The sequence below is a fragment of the Triturus cristatus genome, chromosome 4_1 (assembly GCF_964204655.1).
Source record: "Triturus cristatus chromosome 4_1, aTriCri1.1, whole genome shotgun sequence".
NCBI classification, from domain to species: domain Eukaryota; kingdom Metazoa; phylum Chordata; class Amphibia; order Caudata; family Salamandridae; genus Triturus; species Triturus cristatus.
In genome coordinates this window covers 51,705,811-51,732,564 of record NC_140585.1, presented here as the reverse complement: position 1 = coordinate 51,732,564, position 26,754 = coordinate 51,705,811, and the positions used below count along the sequence as shown (strand labels likewise).

Here is a 26,754-nt window from a genome sequence, read left to right as displayed (position 1 = left end):
GGTAACGGTTCCACATCACCCACAATAGCCACGGGCCTCAGCTTTGCTGTGGACTCAGGGTAGCCTCGGGGAAGTCTGGAAATGCACCTCTGGTGATGCAAAGACTTCGGCGTCCGGCGGGAGCTTCAGAGTTGCAGACCAGACAGTTGCTTCTTTGGTGCCTGCCAAACAGGGGAGTCACTCCTTGACCCCAAGGGAGATTTCTTCAGTCTTCTAGTGAAAATAGAAAGTCGAAGGTCCAGGATATATGTTGCAGAGTTTCGTTCAGGGTAATCTAAAGTCTCAACGACTGGGTTCCCATACTTATACTAAGTTTGGGGGTTGGACATACTCTAGGGACCCACCTATGGGAACGTTTGGAAAGAGGGGTAGTTTCACCCATTTCCTTTGTCCAGTTTCGCACCAGAGCAGTGGCAGGTAGCCCCTGCAACCGGTTTGAACTGGACTATGCACAGTGATACCAAGTGTGCCCCCGTGCAGGACTTCAAAGCAACAGAGAGTGCTCCTGACCAGCCCCAATACACATCTGCCTGTCTGGGGAGGTGGTTACACCTCCCTGGGACAGGAAACCTATTGTCCAGGTCTCCCCTGCCGGAGTTTTGGTCAGCAGCAGGAGGCCAGACCCGTGTCTGTGGCAGTGGCATCCATTTTGTGATGCCAGGGCTGTAGAAAGTCTTTACCGGGTAGACCAGTGTGAACATGTCTCTCCCTCTAGAAGGGTGGAATGCTACCCCCGCCGCCAAAGTTAGCATTTACTGCGAGGTTATAATGCACTTAAGAGAATATGGTCAGGCTGCACCACAAACAGCATCAGAGGAGGTACTCCGAACGCTGCAGAGGGGCTCTGCTCATGCAGGGGCACCACCAAGCACTCTGCCTTCAGGATTGTTAAGGCCTGCCATAGGAGTGACTTATAGGTTTTATATGTGTGTGCAATTGTAGTAATATAGGTAACCTATACCACAGTAAGGGGTGCAGGCACCACCTTACCCAGGCTGCAGTAGCAGACCTGTGGTGCCTTTTTGAAGTGTTTCCCAGGGGTGGCATAATACATGCTTCAGCCCCTGGTAGGCCTCTGAGGTACCTTTGCCCTAGGTACATAATATACCATATACTAGGGGCTTATAAGACACTCCAGAATCCAATTAGGAATGTACCTAATGTACATGGAAACCATTTTAGAGAGGAAGCAGCTAGGCTGGGGTCCTGATTAGCAGGGCCACAGCCAGACTAAGGTCGAAAAACAGTGAAACGCCAGCAAAAAGTGGGGGTACACATGTGAAGCAGATCCTACTCTCCTACAGTAATGATTCATCTACGAAGGTGGACATTTTTGTTCCTAGATAGGGTTTAACTAAATGCTTTCAGCTGCCCAAGCCTGGAATAGTGGGTGAGAAGGTCTAAAGATGTTCAAATATATGATTTTGCAAAATTTTAATAAAATTGACCTGAAGTTCTGTGTATGTGTAAGATTCCCATTGGAGTGGTGCTAGATCATATATAGGAGATAAAGCACATTGTGCTAAAAGTCCAAACGTGCTTTAGTGTTCCTCCAGAATGCAGGTCATGTGATAGGTGCATGGGCGTCACCAAGAACTTGTCTGGTTGCTTGTCACCTAGTGATGAGAGCCATCTATCGGTGGACAGAGTGATGGACAGGTGAGTTAGATGGTGTTCATAGCTCATTGTTGCTAATGCTGTAATCCTAGATGTGTTTGGTTGGTTCCGCAAACACTTAAGGCACTTAAAAACATGTTGGTTGATCATAGTGGCAGGAGGTGATTGACGTGCTTCTCGAATGTTGGGTTGTGATCTGGGAGGTGGTTAATTAATGCTGGTGCTTAAAGATTCGCATAGGAGGAGTTTTAGAGAAACACAAAGGGGGGGCACCCAGTGGAGTCACTAAGAGTGCAGTCCCAAAGGGGTTGTGAATGAAGGGAATCTCACCTCCTATCTCTTTGATTAAGGATGTAGCCGTCAGTAATGGAGTGTCATAGGACAGAGGGGATGAGGTTGGTGGGATCTCTTGAGTTGTTATTATTGTAATAGTCTCTACAGTTCGCTGCCACTCTTCAGCTGGCAGTGCAGAGTCCATTGTGTTGGTGATAAGGGCATGCACCCTTGAGTTGGTGGTACTGGCATGGGCGCTTGACTTAATGGTAAAACCATAGAGTCTTGAGTTAGTGGTACCGTCATAAGCTCTTGAGGTAATGGAAATGGCATGAGCTCTTGAGTTGGCGGTACAGGCATGGGCTCTTGAGTTAATAGTAACGGCATGAGCTCTTGAGTTGGTGGTACTGGCATTGGCTCTTGACTTGGTGATATCAGCCTGAACCCTTGGGTTGGTGGTACTGACATGGGCTCCTGAGTTAATGGTGATGGCGTGGGCTCTTGAGTTGGTGTTACCAGCATGAGCCTTTGAGTTGGTGATACCGGCATGAGCTCTTGAGTTGGTGGTACCAGAATTAGCTCTTTAGTTAATGGTAACGGCATGAGCTCTTGAGCTAATGGTACTGGCATGAGCTCTTGAGTTATTGGTACCAGCATGAGCTCTTGAGTTAATGGTACCGGCATGAGCTCTTGAGTTAATGGTACCGGCATGAGCTCTTGAGTTAATGGTACCGGCATGAGCTCTTGAGTTATTGGTACCGGCATGAGCTCTTGAGTTAATGGTACCGGCATGAGCTCTTGAGATAATGGTACCGGCATGAGCTCTTGAGTTAATGGTACCGGCATGAGCTCTTGAGTTATTGGTACCGGCATGAGCTCTTGAGTTAATGGTTGGCATGAGCTCTTGAGTTAATGGTACCGGCATGAGCTCTTGAGTTGATGGTACTGGCTTCAGCTCTTGAGTTATTGATACCGGCATGAGCTCCTGAGTTGGTGGTACCAGGAGGGACTCCTGAATTGTTAGTGTTGGCTGGGGTGAGAGTTGGTGGTGCTGGGACAGTTGCGTAAGTTGATCGTATCACAGGGGACTCTTCGTGTGGTATTATCAGCAGGGTCCCATGAGTGGTTGAGGTGGGGACCTCTCCAGCTAGGAGTATTGGCAGCATTGGCTAGGACTCTTCAGTTGATGGACTGACTGCTTTTGAAGGTCACCTGACCCTTTACCCTTTCTTCTCTTCCTAACAGGGTTTGAAGCCCATGGACTCGAACGGATCCTCCGATCCCTATGTCAAAGCTAATCTGCTTCCTGGAGCAAGCAAGGTAGGGGGTCGACTGTGGGTATTTATAAAGAAAAACTCACTATCTCACTGACCTAGCCTACCCGCTTAGAGTTATTACATTATTCCATATTGCTCATATACAACATGTTTTCTAGTTCTGGCCTTCTTTTATTCACTTTGTGTATGTGGGAGTTTTACCCTTGGTGGCTTCAAGCTGAACCAGTTTAGCTAATCCACCAGATTGAAATGTTTTGTAAAAGGAATGAACAGACATGCATCTGAGTGTCCCATATGACCCAGCGTGAGCTGGTGACCGTACATTCACTCACTCTGGCTTTCACCAATTCACTTTACCAGTGCCTCGAATGTCATACATTCCTTCATTAAGTCAGTCACTTACAAGCTCCCTCTCGGAGGTATTCAGTTACTGACTTATCTGTCATTGTGTTACATACTCTTGTTATCACAGCAAACACACAATCATTCACTCACCATTTGCCTCACTCACCCATGCATCCTTGAAACAGTTACTTCCAGGTGACTTATTTATACATTCATTCCTTGCTGTGCCCATCTGCCAGCTTCACTTGCTAGAATGTGAAATCTTGAATAATGCAATCAGTTACTAATCCACTCAACCCATTCATTCACCGTTGCATTATCTGGGACACATACATGCCGTTTAATTTGTTTGGAGTCACACACGCGCGCACGTGTTGTCCTAGTTTCCCTACTAGTGCACTCTACAACCCTTGGGTGGGGTGGGGTGGCATTCCAACATGTATGGGTTTAGTTGTTGCTAATCTGTACAAGAGCAACCATCCTCCCTGGTCTTTGTGTACACCATGGATTGCACACAGATGGCTGGGGGTCAGAGACTAGGCACTTGGGGCTCGATTCACAGAACTAACTTAAGACAAAATCCTAAACTTACTACCATTTTGGTATTCACAGAAGGTACTTACTCATTTTAGTATTCACAGAAGGCACTTACTCATTTCGGTATTCACAGAAGTTAGGACTCCTAACTTTAGGACTCCGAAATGCCTTCTGTGAATACCGAAAGTCTTAAAGTTAGGATTTTTCTTAGTTTAGGAGTAGTAAAGTTAGGACTCCTAACTTTACTACTCCTAAACTGAGAAAAATTCTAACTTTAAGACTTTCGGTATTCACAGAAGGCATTTAGGAGTCCTAAAGTTAGGATTTTTCTCAGTTTAGGAGTAGTAAAGTTAGGACTCCTAACTTTAGGACTGCTAAATGCCTTCTGTGAATTCCGAAAGTCTTAAAGTTAGGATTTTTCTTAGTTTGGGAGTAGTAAAGTTAGGAATCCTAACTTTACTACTCCTAAACTGAGAAAAATTCTAACTTAAAGACTTTCGGTATTCACAGAAGGCATTTAGGAGTCCTAAAGTTAGGACTCCTAACTTTTGTGAATACCAAAATGTGTAAGTGCCTTCTGTGAATACCAAAATGGTAGTAAGTTTAGGATTTTGTCTTAAGTTACTTCTGTGAATCGGGCCCTTGGACCCGATTTACTAAAGTAAACTTAGACCAAAAGTCTAAATTTAGACCTGAAGTCTAAATTTAGACTTAGTAAAGTTAGACTTTAGGTCTAAATTTAGGGGCAAATTTACAAGCCCCCTTGCGCCACTTTTGCGTCACTTTTCCCATGTTAAAAGTGACGCAAACGTGTCGCAAGGGGCTTGTAAATAATCCCCTTAGACTTTAGGTCTAAACTTAGACTTTGGGTCTAAACTTAGACTTTGGGTCTAGACTTTGGGTCTAAACTTAGACTTTGGGTCTAAATTTAGACTTTGGGTGTAAACTTAGACTTCGGGTCTAAGCTTAGACTTTGGGTCTAGACTTTGGGTCTAAACTTAGACTTTAGATCTAAACTTAGACTTTGGGTTAAAACTTAGACTTCGGCTTTACCTTTGTGAATTGTGCCCTTTATTTTTACAAATGCCCCTTTCACAGCAGGTCAAAAGCTACTTTGAACACCAGCGGCTTTCCATAAAGCCAGTAGCGCATCTGTCAGACAAGGAGCAGGTATTCATCTGTCAAACAGGCACTGGGTACACATCTGTCATACAAAGACCAGGTACACATCTGTAATAGAGGGAACAGGTATGCATCTGTCACAAAGGGACCAGGTATGCATCTGTCACAAAGGGACTCGGTACACATCAGTCACACAGGGACTGGTATGTATCTGAAACAAAGGGACCAGGTAAACATCTGTCAAACAGGCACCAGGTACACATCTGTCATACAGAGACCAGATCTGTAATAGAGGGACAGGAACGTATCTGACACACAGGGACAAGGTATGCATTGGACGCAGAGGGACCAGGTATGTATTTATCCGACACACAGGGGCTGTGTACGCATCCGTCACAAACGGACCAGGTATGCATCTGTCAAGCAGGGACCAGTTATGCATTGGACGCACAGGGACCAGTTACATCTCACCCGCTACTGCCCACTCAAGGAATTCACAGATCTGGGACCAGCACCTCCTTTCTGTCGTCTGTGCCTACAGTTGCTTGAAAACACGCAACTAACTATACTCCCATTGCTGAAGAAACCCTCTGCGGACCCTTCAACACTCACCAGCTACAGACTGATCTCCCGGCCACTATTCTTCGCCAAGGTTTTAGAGAAAATCATCAACTGACACCTCAACGACCACAAACTCCTTGACACCACTTAGTCTGGTTTCAGACCCAACCATACCACGGAAACTCCCCTCTCACTGCCACAAAGGACATCCGCCTGACTCTGGACAGAGGCGACACGGCAGCTCTCATCCTCCTGGAACTCTCTGCAGCATTTGACAGTCTCCCACCTCATCGTCATCCGACGCCTACACAACATCGGAGTCCAGGGTCATGCACTCCGGTGGATCTGCCAGTCAGTCGGTCTGGTACCATACACCTCAGATGCCCAAAACCTCATCTGTGGAGTTTCGCAAGGATCCTCCCGGAGCTCGACCCTTTTCAACCCATACATTATCCCTCGAGCCAGCATCGTCCGCTCTCATTATATCAACGTCCCTTCTTACGCTGACGACACACAACTCACTCTCTCTCTCACAGACAAGAAGCCCATTATTGGGATCAAGTACAGTGCCTGCGTGACTGAAATCACTCACTGGATGATGACCAACTGCCTGACACTGACAGGACTGAAATTGTGATCTGCGGGAAGAGCACGTCATCGTGGGACTACAGCTGGTGGGCAACCCCCTCCCATCCCTACAACCCACGCCAAGAACTTCGGGATCACCATCGCCAGCAAACTCGACATGACCATCCAAGTCAGTGCTGTCACCACTTCATGCTTACACACCCAGAGGTTGCGGAGGAAGATTTTCAAATGGTTCCCAATCAACAGCCGGAAAACCATCACAAGCAAGCTGGACTACGGGAACACCCTCTATGCCGGGATCAATAAAAAACTCACCAGAGGGTTGCAAACCTTTCAGAACTCGGCAGCTAAAAACACACTTTTCACCTCCGAGGCTGCACTCACATCACACCGCACCTGAAGGAGCTTCATTGGCTCCTCATACACAATCGAGCACAATCTAAACTCCTCACCCACACTTTCAAGGCGCTACATAACACTGGCCTAGCATACCTCAACAATCGCATCCGCTTTCACAACTTACTTGCACTAATCCCATGCATGCGGAAAACAGATGTAGCAATTGAGCCTTCTCCTACATCGCTCCAAAGCGTGAATCGACCTGACCCTACATACAAGAGCCTCCTCCTCACTTCTGGAAGTCATCGAGAAGCTGAAGATCTGGCTTTTCAAGTAGTCCCACTAGGCTCTAGGCGTGGAGAGACACTGGCGTAACGAAAATTGAGGGGGCCTCCCTGCACGGAACTTAGAGGGGCCCCCTCTCAGGGCTCAATCATGAGCTCTCCGGCCAGACTGCTGTGCCGAGGGGGACCCCTGGAGCTTGGGGCCCCCCGCACCGCCTGTGTTACGCCCCTGTGGCGAGACTCACATTTGCTCAGCAATAGGATACCCTCCCAGTGACAGCACGCTCTACAAATCTGCATAACATAACATAACATAACATCACGCCTTCACGGGTGAATCTAGTGATCAGATATTGAGGCCCCGTCGCTCTGTATGCTCTAAGAGCAGATGAGAGACTTTTGTCGAGGACGCTCTCATGTACCCGCAGCCTCAATATCTGATCACTAGATTCACCCGTCACATCACCAAACAGACCCGGAGGTCCTCACATGCAATCTTTTGAAGATCCCCCCCCCCCCTACCCCCCCCCCCCCCACCTCTTGAATCAAAAGTCGTAGGCGGGGGTAAATCCTTCGCTGTTCTGGGTACAAAGGGCGGGAGCTGTCCTCTCAGTCACCTGAGACTCTTCGAATCAGAAGCCATCTTCAGAGAGCCGTCCAAGACGGGGCTATCTGGTATCTCCGATTCGCTCTGCTACTCTCTCGCTCTTTGAGCCGCCTTTTGGTGGGTCATTCATCCGTTATGAAGTCAATTCTGCTGCTGCCTAGCGCCTGGATGCTCCTCCGGTAGCGGCAGTGCGCTTTATAAGCAACACTTTCATTCATTCATTGACACTTATTTATTTATCCACATGCTAACTCTTACTCCTTTGATGCTGCCCCAGGTCATACCCCTGCCCACTGGCTCATTCAGTCCTTCATTGGCTTCTCTATGGACTGAGACATTCACTCCAGCCCTGACTGACATTCGCACGTTACTTACGACTAGACATCATGGACTCAGTGCCTCTCCTAGCACCTTGACTCACTCAGAACCTCCAAGTCAATAACTCACACGTGCATTCCTTTGATAATTTACTGCCTTCCTGTGTAATTCACATTCACTCACTCATCCACTCTCTCATATGCATTCTATACATTCACATCCACCTGCTGACGGTCACTGGTGCAGAGAACTCCCCTGAACAGTCACGGTCGATAAAGACTTCCTAGAATCTTTATAGCCTCAGTGACCCATTCATTCGTAAAATAGAATTTAGAAGAGGCATAAAATAAAGTAATCTACAGAGAGAAGTAAAAGAATATATACATCTGTACAATTTGATGAGTTCATTTGGTCTTCGGTACATGACATGGTCTCCTTGGAGGTCAAAGGTGAAATTCCCTTGAACAATCAGGCATTTAAGTTCTTGTTAAAAGATATCACAGTGCGGTGAGGCAATCGATGCTTGAAATGTGCCCCCTATGAAAGAGGGTCTTAACGTTTGAGATTATTTTTAAAACTAGAATTGTCAGCAATCCATAGTGAGTGAGTGTGTGAGTGAGTGCCTCCCGAGATAATCAGTGTTTTTAGACTCGGGAAGCCCCATGTAAAAAGAAGGTTATGACCTATAATGGACAGTGTATGTATACTCTACCTTTCAACAGGTCTTCAGTCACTGAGGCCTGCCAAGCAGCTGCTGGCCTTAAAGGGGCAAGCTGGGTTCTTGCCAGCCGCCAGTCGGCCAGTCGGCCAGGAGTTGCCGTAATCAAGCCCCCTGCGGATTACAGATTGAACCATTCGTTTCTAAATCCTCCAATCCTCTGCTGGGATGAGGGCTATTGTTCCATGGAGGAAGCCCCTTTGGCTACAGAGCTTATGTGGACAAGTCCACTCAGGTGTCTGTCCACGGGAAGCTTGGGGGTCTACAGCACATGACAGTGAGTGGTTTGCACTGGAGCAGGTTTGGTGAATCAATCCAGGCATCACTGACACTTAGTGAGCATTCAAGTCACTTGGCATTTCACTTAGGTATATGTCACCAACATCTTTAGTCATGAAGCTGATCCATCCATCCACCCAGCAACCCATCCATCCATCCATCCAGCCACCCATGGATCCATGGATCCACCCATCCATCCATCCATCCTTCTATCCACCCACCCACCCAGCCATCCAGCCATCCACCCACCCATCCACCCGTTCAAGAATCCACCCATCCATCCATCCATCCACCCACCCATCCATCCATCCACCCACCCATTCATCCACCCACTGACCTACCTATCCATCCCGCCATCTACCCATCCATCCACCTAACCATCCATCCACCCACACACCCATCCCTCCATCCATCCACCCACTCATCCCTCCCTCCCTTACCCCTCCATCCATTCATATGTGGATTTCTACCACCCTGGACACAGTGGCACCTGTGAGATCAGTTAGGACCCCGAAAGAATCCCCATCTGCCCCCTGGTTCTCGGCTGACCTCAGAGCGGAAAAGAGCAGGTGTAAAAGGATGGAGCGCCTCTGGAGGAAAGATTAGAGTCCGGCGGCTAAACTGGCCTACAAGGAAGCCTTGAAAAAGCTCCGCAAACTGATGAGGGAGGCTAGAAGGGAATACTTTGTGAAGCGCATTAATAGCGCAGAAAACTCAGGTGAAGAGATCTTTAGGATAGCCAGCTCCTTCACCAAGCCTTCTGCGATGGAGGGTAATACACAGCCTTCGCCCTCTCTGTGCATGAAGCTATCGGACTTCTTTGAGGACAAAATACAGAAGGTATATGCCACATTTATGACCGGGGCTGAGATGGCTGAGCCACAGTCACAGGGAATCCTAAATTCTAAGGGCCCCCTCTCAAATGTTCTCCCTATTTCCCAGCAGTGGTCACTGGCTGAAATCATGAAATGCCAGTCTGGTTCGCCTGAGGACTCGTGTCCTTCGAAGTTGTTCAGGACTTTGGCTCATTTGACTAACCCTGTTTTAAATCACATTTGGAATACCTCGCTTTCCACCGGCATTTTCCCTGATATTTGGAAACATGCTTTGTACTGCCCCGATTAAAAAAGCCGAACCCTGACCCGATAGAGCTTAGCAACTAACGCCCAATCTCACTACTGCCAGCACCCGCGAAGATGCTGGAAAAACTGGAGCAACACCAACTCACCAATTTTATAGAAGGTCATGACTTCCTGCACAACACTCAGTCCGGTTTCCTTTCCGGATTCAGCACCGAGACTGCACTGGTGGAGGTGGCGGATTCTGTGATAATGATGGTGGGCACAGGGGCCTCAGCGATTCTGGTCCTTTTCGATCTGTCTGCTGCATTCGACACGGCTGTGCACCCAATCCTACTGGACAGACTCAAACAGCTGGGCTTACGGGGGTAGTACTCTCCTGGATCCAGTCTTACCTTAAAGACCGCTCTCAAAGGGTCTTTCTCCAACCCCATCATTTGGAACCTGAGCCACTGTGGTGCGGGGTGCCTCTGGGCTCGGCCCTGAGCCCTTTGCTCTTCAACACCCATCTGGTGCCACTCTTCTCTCTCATTGCTTCTTGGAAAGTGAAAGAAGTCTATGAGGATGACACCCAGCTGGTGTTCTCTTTCAAGGATCCATCTGCTGATTCTTTTACTAGATTTAGGGGATGATTGAAGGACATTTCACGCTGGATAAATAATAACAGCTTAAAACCTATCGCGGACAAGACGGAGGTCTTGTTCTTTGGCCAGACATCTCCTCTCCCCGCTGGACTTTGGTGGCCAGTAGAAATGGAATCGCCACCTTTACTGGCAAACACGGCAAAATAACTGAGTGTTTCATGGGAGACAAATCTCTCTTTCTCGGCCCAAGTCAGTCATATATCAGCCTCATGCTTTGGGAAGTTGAGACGTTTGAGGAAATTCTAGCATCTATTGCTGGAGGATTGCCGCAGGATCATAGTCCATGCTACTGTGACATCTCGGCTGGCTACGCAAACTGTCTTTACCTTGGGTTGCCTGCCTATCTGATTAATAGATTACAGATGTTACAGAATGCGGCAGCGAGATTACTTCATTGAGTCCCGTTCCGTCACCACATCTCTCCACGCATCAGACAACTTCACAGGCTACCTGTAGCTAAAAGGATAGAGTTTAAGTCCCTGACTCTGGCCTTTCGGGCTGGGCAAGATTGTGGCCAAGGCTACCTTAAGTGTAGGCTCTGCCTATGCCAACAAGAATGCACGCTGAGATCTAACTCTCAGCACCTGCTCTGTGTACCTCGTTTTGCTAAGTCCCTTATGGGAGGCAGGTCTTTCACAGTGGGGACGGCAGACTGTGGAACTCCCTGCCTTCCCATATGCTCCTGATCAAGTCTGAACGTGAGTTCAGAAAGACCTTGAAGACTTGGCTCTTCAGCCAATGCTAGTACCTCAGTTGGACCTCCCTCGCCTGCTGTTGACCTCAAATCATCGGGACAACTCTGCTTGAGGTAGCTGTAGCGCTCTACAAATGCTATTATTATTATTATTATCCACGCATCCACCCACCCATCCATCCATCCACCCGTCCACCCATCCATGCACCCCTTGATCCATTTACCCATCCACCCACCCACCCATCCCTCCCTTGATCCAGCCACCCACCCATCCACTCAACCATTCATCCATCTATCCAACCATCCATCCACCCATACATCGCTCCATCCCTCCCTCCATCCTGGGATCCCTCCTTCCCTCCACCCATCCCTACATCCAGGCACCCATCCATCCATCCCTCCCTCCATCCACCCACCCCATCCATCCATCCATCCATCCATCCATCCATATATCCATCCATCCCTCCCTCCCCTCATCCACCCACCCATCCCTCCACCCCTCCCCCCATTCACCCACACACCCATCCCTCCCTTCCTTCCCCCTCTATCCATTCATCCACCCACATATGCATCCATCCCTCCATCCACCCACCCACCCACCCCATCCGACCATCCACCCAACCCATCCATCCATCCCTCCCTCCCTCCCTCTCTATCCATCCATCAATACAGCCCTCCCTCCATCAATACATCCCACCCTCCTTTCATCCCTAGATCCCTCCTTACCTCAACCCATCCCTACATCCATCCACTCACCGATCCAAGTCCCTCCGTCATGCATTCACCCACCCACCCATCCCTCCCTCCATCCCTAGATCCCTCCTTCCCTCTACCCATCCTTACATCCGCCCACCCATCCATCCATCCATCCCTTCCTCCAGCCACCCAACCATCCATAGATCCTGCCATCCCTCCACCCATCCGTACATCCACCCACCCATCCATCCATCCACCAAGCCATCCCGAATGTGTCACCACCCTTGAACGTTCAGGCACCTGCCCCAAGGAGTGAATACCTACACACTGCACTCTTGTGCCCTGGCCTGCCTCTGCAGGACAATGCTTGTGCAACAAAAGAACTCAGACCACCATGTTCTTCACCTTCTTCTTTCCCCTCCTTACACAGGCGAACAAACTCCGCACCAAGACACTGCGCAGCACGCTGAAGCCCATGTGGAACGAGACCCTCACCTACTATGGAGTCACCAAAGAAGACATGGTGCGCAAGACCCTACGGTGAGGACTCCCCACCCTGTCACCGGCATGCGCGCTCATGGTCCCCAACTATGCATGTGCAATGAGGTGAACTATCTACAACAGAACCAAGGTCACACAGATTGTCAGTGACATAGCTAGTGTCATACTGAGAGTAAAGGAAGAGAAGAGGCCCTAGTCACACAGAGTGTCAGTGACAGAGCTAGATCCAGACTGAGAGTAAAAGAGGAGAAGAGCCCCAGGTCACACAGAGTGTCAGTGACATAGCTGGTGTCAGACGGAGGCACATAGAAGAGGAGGGAGGCAGTCAATGTGTCTGAGGCAGAGTTAGTATCAGACTGAGGAGCTGATTTACAACGAAATGTTGGTGCACAGAGCTGTGCCAAATTTGGCAGCGCCGCGCCCCGACATTTCCAGAACGCAGGGATGTGCCATATTTACAACAATCCAGAGCACCCCGTGTTTTCCCTAGTGCTGGCGCTAAAATTAGCTGCCTACCTCCAACGCATGCACCCTTGAACCATAGTGAAAGAGTGCCTGTGTTGCAGGGAATGATTGTTCATGTGCAAGAAGGTGTCCCTTCCTGCACATAAGCAATCCATATTGGCAACTGGTTACTTCAATGTGTGTGGCAGAATGTAGTACACATGGGAAAAGCAAAAACAAGTTGTTTTGCCATTCTAAAGCCTGCTCTTGCATGACGTTAGTTGTTGGCGCTGCCTCTGATTTACGCATCCTTGTAAATCTGGGGCAGCATCAAAAAGCAATGAATTTTGCAGTGAAACACCCACAGCAACACGCATTGCATGCGTCTTTCATGATACGTGTAAAGGGTCCGTATTTACAAGGCGGCATTAAGCCACAAAAAGTGGCTTAACGCCGCTTTGTAAATATGAAGAAGGGCATAGCGCCACCAGAGCGTCACTAAAAGTGATGTTCTGGTGGCGCTATCTCTTTGTAAATATACCCCAGCGTGTCAGGCGTAGTATCTAGTAATAGAATGTGTCAGTGACGGAGCTGGTGTAAAACTGAGGGAAAAGATACAGAAGGAACACGGCCAATGGCCTAAAAGACGGCAGCATAGCATAGTACAAAACGTAAAGGAATACTACATACAGAGGGACATAAGAGGCATTTACATCATCTAATAAATCAAGTAAGCCTTCAAAATCAATAGTTTGTGTGGAACATGGTTTGGGTGCATACATTTACTCTTAAATTTTCAAACGACAATTTTTAAAACAAATCTGCTCTAGGAACAGGATGGTTAGGGTTGGTTGAGAGAGGTCACCTCCTTCATGTTCGCTGAGACGGAGCGTCCTGGCTCCCCACTGGTATCGGAGCCAAGCAGCAAGACTTCCCTCAAATAGATACCGATAGAACAACTGACCGAAGCCCTAATACAACTGAAAAACCAGCAGACTTTAAGATCTAACAATAACTTGCTCAGCTTTAGGAAGCAACTGAAAACTTATCTGTTCTCCTTAAGTCAGCTTGTTCCTCACTGTTAGCGCTGGGAAACCCGTGTTTGGGTAGCCATGCGCTTTATAAAGCCCTCGAAATTAAATGAAAATGAAGTCTTAAAAGTAACATAGACAAGAATTCCATAAGTGAAAGTTCACAAAATGAGGTGGAACCTGAAATAGGGAGCAAAGACTATGAAAAAACCCAATAATGTTTATTGAAACAAAAATCAACTTTAGAAAAGCAAACTTATTCAAAGAAATGGGTGTTGTTCACAAAGAGAACTGTAAGGGGGCAACAGTCATTCGTTTTTAGGTTTTAGAACAGTGTGCATCTTTTCCACAACAGTTCTGCTCATTTGTAGCAGAAAAGTTCTTCCTCAACAGGACCTCGATTACATATTCCCAGCATTCAGGGATGGCCATTTGAACACCAGGCCGAGGTTTCCATTTGCAGTGACTCAGCATGACTCTTTTTCAGGTCCATCCCTGAGACCTCAGAGGCTTCAGGTCCATCCTTTAGACCTCTGAGCCTTCAGGTAAGTCCTTGAAACCACAGAGCTTTCAGGTCCATTCATGAGACCGCAGAGCCTTCAGGTACATCCATTAGACCTCAGAACCTACACCTGAGACCTCAGAGCCTTGAGGTTCATCCCTGAAACCTCAGAGCCTTCACCTAAGACCTCAGAGCCTTGAGGTCCATCCCTGAAACCTCAGAGCCTTGAGGTTCATCCTTGAGACTCAGAGCTTTCTGATCTGTCCCTGAGACCTCAGAGCCTTCAGGTTCATCGTTGAGGCCTCAAAGCTTTCAGGTCCGTCCTTGAGACCTCAGAGCCTTCACCTGAGACATCAGAGCCTTCAGATTCATCCCTGAGACCTCAGATCTTTCATGAGCCTTCAGGTCAATCCAAGAGACCTCAGAGCCTTCAGGTCAGTCACTGAGACTTTAGAGTCTTCGGGTCCATCCTTTAGACCTCAGAGGCTTCAGGTCCATTCCTGAGACCTCAGAGCCTTCAGGTCCATCTCTGAGACCTCAGAGGCTTCAGGTAAGTCACTGAGCCCTCAGAGCCTTCAAGTCCGCCCAACAACTTGGAGCCTACAGGTCAATCCCTGAAACCTCAGGGCCTTCAGGTCAATCCCTGAGACCTCAGAGCCTTCATGTCAATCCCTGAGACCTCAGAGCCTTCAGGTCCGTCCCATAGACCTTAGACCCTTTAGGTCCATCCTTGGGACCTCAGAGCCTTCAGGTCAGTCACTGAGACTTCAGAGCCTTCAGGTCAGTCACTGAGCCCTCAGAGCCTTCAAGTCCGCCCCTGAGACCTTGGAACCTTCAGGTCAATCCCTGAGACCTCAGAGCCTTCAGGTCAATCCCTGAGACCTCAGAGCCTTCAGGTCAATCCCTGAGACCTCAGAGCCTCCAGGTTAATCCATGAGACCTCAGAGCCTTCAGGTCCGTCCCATAGACCTTAAACCCTTTAGGTCCATCCTTGGGACCTCAGAGCCTTCAGGTCCGTCACTGAGACTTCAGAGCCTTCAGGTCAATCCTCGAGACCTCAGAGCCTTCATGTCCGTCACTGAGACTTCAGAGCCTTCAGGTCAATCCCTGAGACCTCAGAGCCTTCAGGGCCATTCCATAGACCTTAGACCCTTTAGGTCCATCCTTGGGACCTCAGAGCCTTCAGGCCCATCCCTGAGACCTCAGAGCCTTCAGGTCCATCCCTTAAACCTCAGAGCCTTCAGGTCCATCCCTTAAACCTCAGAGCCTTCAGAACCATCCCTGAGTCCTCATATCCTTCACCTGAGATCTCAGGGTCTTCAGGTCTATCCCAGAGACCGTAAACCCTTCAGGTCCATCCCTTATACTTCAGAGACTTCACCTGCGACCTCAGAGCCTTCAGGTCCATTCCTGAGACAACAGAGCTTTCAGATTTATCCCTGAGACCTCAGAGCTTTCAGGAGCCTTCATGTCCATCCTGGAGACCTAGGAGCCTTTAGGTCCATCCCTGAGACCCCACAGCCTTCAGGTCGGTCCCGGAGACCTCAGAGCCTTCAGGTCCATCCTTGAGACCTCAAAGACTTTAGGCACGTCCCTGAAACCTCACAGCCTTCAGGTCCATCCCTGAGACCGCAGAGCCTTCAGGTCCATCCCTGGGACCTCAGAGCCTTCAGGTCCAACCCTGGGACCTCAGAGCCTTCTTTGCTTATGAGACACACGGGAGATGGTACGCATGGGCAGGCTGAGGAAAGGTCCACATTAAAGTTGTCCACTGGCTCTTCTTCAGACTGAGATAAAGCGTGCATTTTAGCTTCTACAACAGTGGGTAAAAGTGAACGTGTGGCCTTCTTGGTGGGGGCTCCGGCTAGAAGGGAGGCAGGGGGCAGAGGGGTATGGGAACAGAGACCTTTTATAAACAGCTTGTGAAGTCAGCCTCCATCATCAAAAGGGTGGTCCAGCAGGAATCTGGAAACTGTCCAGGCCAAGGTGGTGCACTTCAGAGAGAACTCCTTCCAACAGATATTGACTTGCTTCCAACGGGGGCGACTGTATGTTCTGCGGTTAGTTATGTACTTCTGCTGCCTATGGGGCGATTAGTGTGCACTCCTGACTCTGCAGTGAGACCTAGCACACTACGATAGCCGCATAGCTGCATGGGCAAACCACTAAAATGTGCACATCCTTCTGTTCTGCATGTACCTGTGCTCCTCAGCAACTCCATCTGCACCCGAGGCCCATCCACTGCTTGAGTCAGCTTGAATAGGATTCTCACATTACCCCTCTCTACTTGTCACCATGTCCTGCATGCAACTAGGGCTCAGTCCCAACCAATGGGCAGATCCGAAACACTACAGCATTAAACCACTTGTGGATATGTGAGTCATGATGCTCTAGGTCCGCCTTCTTCCTGCACACATCAACAACACCCCTGCACCGGCAGGCTCCAAAACGCATCCTGATCTACTGCACGCCCCAGAGCCAGCATGACAACTCCTCACACAGCCATCACAGCCCTCCTCCTCCTAGAAGAATAGAAGTAGAAGGACAGCCGCCATCAACCAATAAGGATGTAGTCAACTTCAACACACCTGTATGGCTTGTCAAATAGACCCATAGAATGGAAATTGAACCATATAGGACACATGCACTCTCCAAGCAGCAAGACATACACCTTAAAAGACCATTGGCCTAGCAACCACACACACCCCGCACCAACGCTCACGTCATCAGAACCTGATCCACCTAGAGGGAAGTGGTGTCGGTCAGGGCAGAGATGCATCCGCACAGCTGTGTGAGGGTCTGTGTGCCAATAAACATGGGAGCCAGGGATTCCTGGCACCTGGGAAATGGACTCAGATCACACACCAGCACATTGTCTGCACAGAAATCTAGAGAGACATTCTTGTACATTACAAGGGAACACAAAAAAGTTAGAAGAAACTTTAAAAAGTAACAGATTGAGACATAAATATAATGTCTGAGTAGTGAAGGCAGTAAGGCAGTGAGCAGACCCTTATTCTCACCCTGTTTCTCTCTCATGGGGAGGCTGGACTGAGAATGGTGCCTCGAATCAAGACATGAGGAAATCTGTAAGTGTCAGATACCAAGGTTTTGGTGGGAAGACAGCTGGGTCTGGCTTAAGGGGACCGTCATTACTTAGGGATATTTAGATCATTGCAACGTAAGGATATTTAGACCATCATGATGCAAGGATATTTAGATGATGATTAGTAACTTTAGACCATTGTGATACAAGTATATTTAGACCATCTTGACGCAAGTATATTTAGACCATTGTGATGCAAGGATATTTAGACCATCGTGACGTAAGGATATTTAGACCATCTTGACGCAAGTATATTTAGACCATTGTGATGCAAGGATATTTAGACCATCGTGACGCAAGGATATTTAGACCATCGTGATACAAGGATATTTAGACCATCGTGACGTAAGGATATTTAGGCCATTGTGATGCAAGGATATTAAGAGCATCGTGATGCAAGGATATTTAGACCATCGTGACGCAAGGATATTAAGAGCATCGTGACGTAAGGATATTTAGGCCATTGTGATGCAAGGATATTTAGACCATCGTGATGCAAGGATATTTAGACCATCGTGACGCAAGGATATTAAGAGCATCGTGACGTAAGGATATTTAGGCCATTGTGATGCAAGGATATTTAGAGCATCGTGACGCAAGGATATTTAGAGCATCGTGACGCAAGGATATTTAGAGCATCGTGATGCAAGGATATTTAGACCATCGTGACGCAAGGATATTAAGAGCATCGTGACGTAAGGATATTTAGGCCATTGTGATGCAAGGATATTTAGACCATCGTGATGCAAGGATATTTAGAGCATTGTGATGCAAGAATATTTAGACCATCGTGACGCAAGGATATTTAGAGCATTGTGATGCAAGGATATTTAGAGCATTGTGATGCAAGAATATTTAGACCATCGTGACGTAAGGATATTTAGGTCATTGTGATGCAAGGATATTTAGACCATCGTGATGCAAGGATATTTAGACCATCGTGATGCAAGGATATTTAGACCATCGTAATGCAAGGATATTTAGACCATTGTAACACAGGAACATTTAGAAGCATGTGACAATAGAAAAGAGGAGGCCCCTGTATTCTCTGGCAATGTATATTGTTATCTTGAGGCACGGATTGAGGAGAGGTATGCAGGATGTATCATGGCATAGGTGCATGGGACAGGTGGAATGGGAGGTAGTAAAGCGGTGCTTAGAGAAGAGAAGAGGGAGAGAGATGTGAAAAAGAGAAATATTTGCAGAAGAGAAGTGAAAATACTGAGAAGTTGGGCATGGACCATGGGAGAAGAACAGTGTGCAGAGGTTTGTCAAGGCAGGAAAGGTGAAAGCAGGAGGTTGGCATTATGGCCTTCCCTTCTACATTGTACAAAACGACTTAAGAGTGCTCCACAAAATCTTTTTTCACAAGCCCCGTAGCAGTCTATGGAAGCCCTGACATGAGTATTTAATGCCATTGTTGTCTCTTCTGATTGGACAGGCTTTCTGTGTGCGATGAAGACAAGTTTGGTCGTAACGACTTCATTGGAGAGATACGGGTTCCATTAAAGAAGCTTTCACCCAACCAGACGAAGGCTTTCAACATCTGCCTGGAGAAGCCACTATTGGTAAGAGACCAATCGCATGGCTACCCATCTGCTCAGCACTGCTTCTGTCCTCTGTACAGCCGCACTCCTCTACACCGCTCATCTTAACACCGTCAGTGTCATCAATGCTTCTCATCTCTTTCTACCATCAGTTTCTGTAACATATCCTGTCTCTTCAAGACACACTGTCTTAAACACACTGTCCTTGCTTCAGCACTGACCATATCCTTAATGCTCCATATCTCAACACTGACATTCTCCTTAACGTGGAATGTTGGAAGCTCCATTGAAAGCAATGGAGTGCTCCGGGCTTATAATGGCTGGTATAAGCCCGGATCTCCAACATTCCAATGTGTCTTTGTTCACAGCTCTGGCTGTGAACAAAGGCTTCAGGGAGCCTGAGGGGATTTGAGTCCCCTCGTGCTCCCTGAAGGCTTTGTTTTGTTAGAACATTCTGCCTTCTAGTGGCAGAATGTTCTAATAGCCTTATAGCCCTTCGTAGCAGGGCTATACCGGCTTTTAAAGTCCCGCTGCTTTTGTTAAAGTCCCTCGCCTTCGGCTCGGGCCTTTAATGCTGCAGCGGGCCTTTAATAGCCGGTATAGCCCGCTACGGCGGGCTATAAGGCTATATTAAACTTGTTTCAGCTGTTCATGTTAGTACAGGAGTTGCATATCGGATCCATCATAAAAATCATTATTCAACATCATTATTTATTCATGAACATATAAACCTATAAAAAAACTTCCACGCCACTCATCTTCTCAACTCCACCACACACTTCAGTGTTCATCTCTCCAACACCAGCCTCCTCAGCCTTGTGGGGTGGGCTCCATCATAGACTATTGCAGCGCCCACCAGAGAAAGTAACGCCGTCCACACTTATAAACACACATGCGCAGTCCGACGAGACGGGGCCACACAGTCCTCACAGTGACACACAAACACACAAACTAGTATTCCTCCAGCAGAGAAGGTCACACTGCCTTTCCACGCTTACACACTTCACCAGTGTATGTAAAATTGCTCTCACACACACTCTACTACAACAGCAGTGATTGAACTGTACAGACCCACATGCACTCTCCCACCAGCAGAGGTCACTGTGCCCTCACACGGCTCCATCAATGGACATCACAGAAGCCAGCACAAGAAGTCTTGTTATCCACACATCCACCAGAGAGCATGCTGATTGCATGTCAGCTGGAGTCCGGGGCACAATGGTATTACAGAAGGGGCCTCCAGCGCTTGAGCACACGTAGCGCCAGCACTATCATGAGGGGGCGTTCCCTCATTTACATGGGGGTGTGGCCAAGCACTTTGAATATGGACCTGCGCCATATTATAGACGTGGTCGCAGAGGCAAACATGCCCATAGGAAGCACATTGAGACCTCCTGAAGATAGCCTCTGGAGGGGAGAGAGGGGGTCCGAACCCCCAGACATTCCCCTGAAGGTGGGTGCAGTAACGCACTGCACCCGCCAGCAAGCGGACCTCTCTCGAAAGTGCGGCCGATTGCCTCCTGCACTGTGAAACACGGAGCATCTTTGAAACAGCTGCTTCCCATTCAACTTGGACGTGCTGCCTCGAGGGCGGCACGAGTTCGTGGCTACCCTGGGGCCAGCGCATTCTTTCTAATATGGCGCATTGTCCCTGGTTGCACCGGGTGCCCCTTTTGAAAGGTGCATCGAGGCACAAATAGGGAAAGCGCACTTTGTTTATAATACAGCCCCAGAACATCACACAGAGGCACATCTCCAGCTGCAGAATCCAAACAAGGGGGTGGGTGTCAAAATAGTGTCTGGGCTATATAATGTCCTAAAGTTCGTTCACAAAAATATCATCCCGTTAGGTGTAACTTTACTATTAACCTCAGTGGGACGATATTTCCCTAAATAATATTCAGAGCACAAGATTATGGTTCCACACCAAGCAGGTGGTACATCTCCTTAACATCACTATGACTGACGTCAGCCACCAGGACCCCTCGCGGTCACTGCTCCATTGATAGCGCTCATCCATGTTTCCCTAATTCTATTTTTTATCCCAGCGCAGGACACCCCAACTTTACTCAATACACAGTTGCAGCTTTGTCTCCACTCTTCAGACCGCTTTTAGTCACACATTTGTGCTCAGTGAGCTGGTTCAGTTGTGTCAGTCGCGAGAGCTCACCGGGATCATCGAAGGGGCTGATAGATTAATGGAAACGTCATCTTTCTTATTGCAGAAAAAGCGCCCAAGCACCATGAATGCTGTGAGAGGGATGTCAGTGTACGAGGAGGTAAGGAGGGCTGGGGGAGGGACAGGAGGATGGGGTGAGAAGAGAGAAGTGGGAGAAAAGGAAAGAGAGAGAGAGAAAGAGAAACAGCGAGACAGGGAAGAAGGGGAACAGATAGAGAGATGGGAGAGAGGACAGACATCAGGAAGAAAGAGGACGTTAGTGGTGGAAAGCAACAAGTGTCACAATCAGCACGCCTGTCACTCAACCAGATCTTAATGCACACAAGATGAAGGTACCAACACGGCTAAAATGGCACCGGTAATACTGCACAGGCCTGGCTCGATGCTGGAGCGCCTCCCCAGCCTGGGAACCCGCCAATGACTACACCACACACAGAGCTTAGCATAACGCGTCTTTATTCGGCAGCGTGTAACCGCGAACTCAGCATTCCAAACCTGCATTCACTTCGCTACGCTCTAACACTTACGTCACAGACCTACGGCGTCCATCAGGAGCCAAAAGGGTTCCGTCCGTCATTGCTAACTCACACGACACTACAGGTGCCATCAGCAGAGCCGTTACCTGCAGCAGTGACCGGCCCCAGACAGTGACCCGAAGCCTGTGTGCTCAGACAGAGTTAACCCCAAGAGCCAGTGACAAGCAGACGGCACTGTACAGAAAAGAAACCAAATGACTCGGACCTTCGAACCCAAGAGCAGAGCACCTGCATGGGAGTCTTACAGGGTTACTACTGGTGTAACTCTGCCGATCCGTGCACACCCTACAATTACAGTCTTACAGGGTTACTACTGGTGTAACTCTGCTGATCCGTGCACACCCTACAATTACAGTTTACAGGGTTACTACTGGTGTAACTCTGCCGATCCGTGCACACCCTACAATTACAGTCTTACAGGGTTACTACTGGTGTAACTCTGCTGATCCGTGCACACCCTACAATTATAGTCTTACAGACTTATTACTAGTGTAACTCTGCTGATCCGTGCACACCCTACAATTACAGTCTAACAGGGTTACTACTGGTGTAACTCTGCTGATCCGTGCACACCCTACAATTACAGTCTTACAGGGTTACTACTGGTGTAACTCTGCTGATCCGTGCACACCCTACAATTACAGTCTTACAGGGTTACTACTGGTGTAACTCTGCTGATCCGTGCACACCCTACAATTACTGTCTTACAGACTTATTACTAGTGTAACTTTGCTGATCCGTGCACACCCTACAATTACAGTCTTACAGACTTATTACTAGTTTAACTCTGCTGATCCGTGCACACCCTACAATTACAGTCTTACAGGGTTACTACTGGTGTAACTCTGCTGATCCGTGCACACCCTATAATTACAGTCTTACAGGGTTACTACTGGTGTAACTCTGCTGATCCATGCACACCCTACAATTACAATCTTACAGGGCTACTACTGGTGTAACTCTGCCGATCTGTGCACACCCTACAATTACAGTCTTACAGACTTATTACTAGTTTAACTCTGCTGATCCGTGCACACCCTACAATTACAGTCTTACAGGGTTACTACTGGTGTAAGTCTGCTGATTCGTGCACACCCTACAATTACAGTCTTACAGACTTATTACTAGTGTAACTCTGCTTATCCGTGCACACCCTACAATTACAATCTTACAGGGTTACTACTGGTGTAACTCTGCCGATCTGTGCACACCCTACAATTACAGTCTTACAGGGTTACTACTGGTGTAAGTCTGCTGATCCGTGCACACCCTACAATTACAGTCTTACAGACTTATTACTAGTGTAACTCTGCTTATCCGTGCACACCCTACAATTACAATCTTACAGGGTTACTACTGGTGTAACTCTGCCGATCTGTGCACACCCTACAATTACAGTCTTACAGGGTTACTACTGGTGTAACTCTGCTGATCCGTGCACACCCTACAGTTACAGTCTTACAGGGTTACTACTGGTGTAACTCTGCTGATCCGTGCACACCCTACAATTACAGTCTTACAGGGTTACTACTGGTGTAACTCTGCCGATCTGTGCACACCCTACAATTACAGTCTTACAGGGTTACTACTGGTGTAACTCTGCTGATCCGTGCACACCCTACAATTACAGTCTTACAGGGTTACTACTGTGTACCTCTGCTGATAGGTGCACACCCTACAATTACGTATGATGTACCAATAACTACATTCCACCAGCAGTTGGATATGCGCTACTTTTGATTTCTTATATCGGTTTCTTTGAAGGCCTGAATCAAGTAACACTGACGTGACGACCATCAAATGAAGCAAGGGCCGGGGCTTCTCAGCGCTAGCTGGCGTTGCTCCACAGACTCGGGGTGAATCTGGGCCCGGGGTAACTGGGGCAGAAAGGAGACTGTGTGAGTAAACACTCTGTACTCAGTGAATAAACAGATCATCAGCGAATAATGAGGATTATTAATTATGAACACGACGGCCTGGATTCAGAAAGGTCCAGCATTGGGTTAGCATTACATTTTTTAATACAAACTTAACACTAAGCCTGGGGCCTATTTACAAGCCGCCTGCGCCACCGGAGCATCACTTTTTTTGACGCTCCGTGGCACAGTATGGCACAGTATGCTGGTTCATATTTACAAGGCCCCACAAAGCCACCCTCTATGGCACGAAGCGCTGCTTTGCGTTACTTTGCATCACAGGGGCGTTACATGGGTGGTATATGGGTGTTCCCAGGCAAACACCCATGCTTTTTTACGCTAAACCCTATCTACTAACATTGGTAGACAGAGTTTAGCACCAAAAATGGACGCTGCTGGAAAGCAGGCGTTAAAAGGCTCACATGTTTAAATAAATCAACAGCAAGTCGCTCCTTGACTGGAAAGCACGTGCCAGGGGGGATGAGCATATAAGGTAAACCAAACCATGGCCCCCACAGTCACACGGAACACGACTCCCTCAGCTGTGTTTACTAAACACAGGAGCAGGTGAGACTGTGCAAGCAGAGCTGAGACCACTCAGTCATGTTACCTGCACAGGCTTGAACAACCGTCTTTATTTCATGATAAGACATCACGCAAACACGCGTGTCTGCTGAAGCCTGCTCTGGCTGACACATCTTTAAAGCAGCAGATGGGACTCTTGGAAGACCAGCAGCTCCACTGGAGCACCACGCGCAGCGTGCTGCCACTCCAGTTTCAGTGCTTTGTTATGGTGATTACTAGCACTCCTTGACAGCTCACGAGGCGCTATTATGCGTGACTACGCATTTCCGTGCATTGATGCGGACCTCCACACTGAAATGCGTTAGTCTAATGCCTGATGCGTGGTACTTGGCAGGGCTGGAAGAGTCACTGCATACATGGAAAGACGATCTTTGGCCCTCGTTCAGTGCTATGCCAGCCACGCGCTTGGACACCTGGGAAATGTAGTTTTAGTGACGCACCTTCCAGCAGTAGGGCATCAGGGCAGCCAGGGCAGGCTCATAGTCATGACATCCTGTGCCAACCAAGCATGGCTCTGCGGAGTCCCGGGTCACCTGATGCGTGAGTGCCATGTCCTTGAACCCTCACAGGATGACGCACAGGACAGGAGGGCCTGTGGTGTGTGTGCCTCAAAGAGGAAACGCATGTGAGGGAGAAAACAGACGTGAGAAGAAAGATTGAGGGGTACTGTGACTTAGGAGAACAGGAGTGGAGGAGATACAGTGGGTGAGGAAAGATAGATGGGAGACAGGAATCTTGCGGAGGGACATGAAGAGGACGGCATGAGAGCAGCAGTTATTAGAGAAAAATATATACACAAAGAGATGAGCAAACACCACAAGGAGACAAGGTCGGGGCTGATGTGTTATAAAAACCTGCGTCACATTAAACTACAGAGCATTATAGGAAATCATGAGAAGCAAAGAGAGAGTCTTGGGGAGGAAAGAAAGTGAATAGAGAAGTGGGGTGGAAGGAGGGGCTATAAACAGAATAATGAACAGGAATAGAAAGGTGTGAAGGATTGACTGTTAAAGAGCTAGAGGGGGGGTGAAGGGTGAGAGGGAGGGATGCTTGTGGGCAGAGCAGGAGGGCGGGGGCAGAGGGTAGAAAGCTGTGGTATCCCCCACCTCACCCCCTGTCCTCTTCTCTCCTCCCCACTGACTGGAAAAGGACTCCGGAGAGGCGCCGGCGGAGGAGCGCGGACGCATCCTCATCTCACTCTGTTATAGCTCCCAGAAGCTGGGCCTGATCGTCGGCATCCTGCGCTGTGCGCACTTGGCAGCCATGGACTCCAACGGGTACTCGGATCCCTTCGTCAAGATGTAAGAGGGGTCCTCGCCTCATCGTATCGGGGGTGGTGGGAGGGATTCAAGGGGGAGAATACGGAGGGGAGGGGGAGAGAGCAAGGCGCAAGAGAAGAGACAGATGAAAGAAGTGACAGGAAAAGAAGAGAGGAGAAGGGAAAGCAAGGCGCAAGAGAAGAGACAGATGAAAGAAATGACAGGAAAAGAAGAGAGGAGAAGGGAAAGCAAGGCGCAAGAGAAGAGACAGATGAAAGAAGGGACAGGAAAACAAGAGAGGAGTAGGAAGAGGAAGGCGCTAGAGGAGAGACAGATGAGAGAAGTGACAGGAAAAGAAGAGAGGAGAAGGGAAAGCAAGGCGCAAGAGAAGAGACAGGCGAAAGAAGTGACAGGAAAAGAAGAGAGGAGAAGGGAGAGGAAGGCGCTAGAGGAGAGACAGATGGAAGAAGTGACAGGAAAAGAAGAGAGGAGAAGGGAAAGCAAGGCGCAAGAGAAGAGACAGATGAAAGAAGTGACAGGAAAAGAAGAGAGGAGGGGAAAAGGGAGAGGAAGGCGCTGGAGGAGAGACAGGCGAAAGAAGTGACAGGAAAAGAAGAGAGGAGAAGGGAGAGGAAGGCGCTAGAGGAGAGACAGGTGAAAGAAGTGACAGGAAAGGAAGGAGAGCGGAGAGGGGAGGGGATGGGAGAGAGGGGAGAGAGGAGAGGAGAGGAATAAGAAAGAGTGAACGGCATTGGTAAAGATTTGCGCAGGGAAGGGAGAGGCAGAGGCTACAGGGACATTGGAGAGTTAAGAGTAAAAGAGAACAAGATGAAAGTTTGAAAGTAAGTCCTTAGGGAATGGAGAGGAAAGATGAGAGCGGCTTGTGGGTGGGAAATAAAAGAGGGAAGGAGGAAGACAAAAAAGAAAACAACAGGTGTGAGAAGAAGAGAGAGGAGAGGGCTGGAGAGAGGGGCGGTGATAAGAGAGCAGAGAAAGGGGCTGTATGGATGGACCGTGAGGAGAGATGAAAGGAAGGGAGACTACAGATAAGCAGAAGAGATGGAGATGAAAAGAGCCACAGGGCAGAGAAGCCGGAAGTGATAAGAGTATGTCCAGGAGAAAGGAAGGGAGAGGAGGGAGGACAATGGGGGTAAAGGGATGAGATGAGAC

The 26,754-nt window shown here is 48.5% G+C and overlaps 1 protein-coding gene across 1 annotated transcript in view; it reads left to right on the top strand.

Annotated features, from left to right (window-relative positions):
* LOC146839455 (double C2-like domain-containing protein beta) overlaps nt 1-26,754 on the top strand; it is a 452,840-nt gene that overhangs the window by 396,247 nt on the left and 29,839 nt on the right. Inside the window, exons 3-7 of the mRNA XM_085651504.1 lie at nt 3,136-3,210; nt 12,409-12,518; nt 19,004-19,130; nt 21,335-21,388; nt 25,475-25,626. Of these exons, the coding sequence (XP_085507630.1) occupies nt 3,136-3,210; nt 12,409-12,518; nt 19,004-19,130; nt 21,335-21,388; nt 25,475-25,626 (518 nt within the window). The remainder of the gene's footprint in view (nt 1-3,135; nt 3,211-12,408; nt 12,519-19,003; nt 19,131-21,334; nt 21,389-25,474; nt 25,627-26,754) is intronic.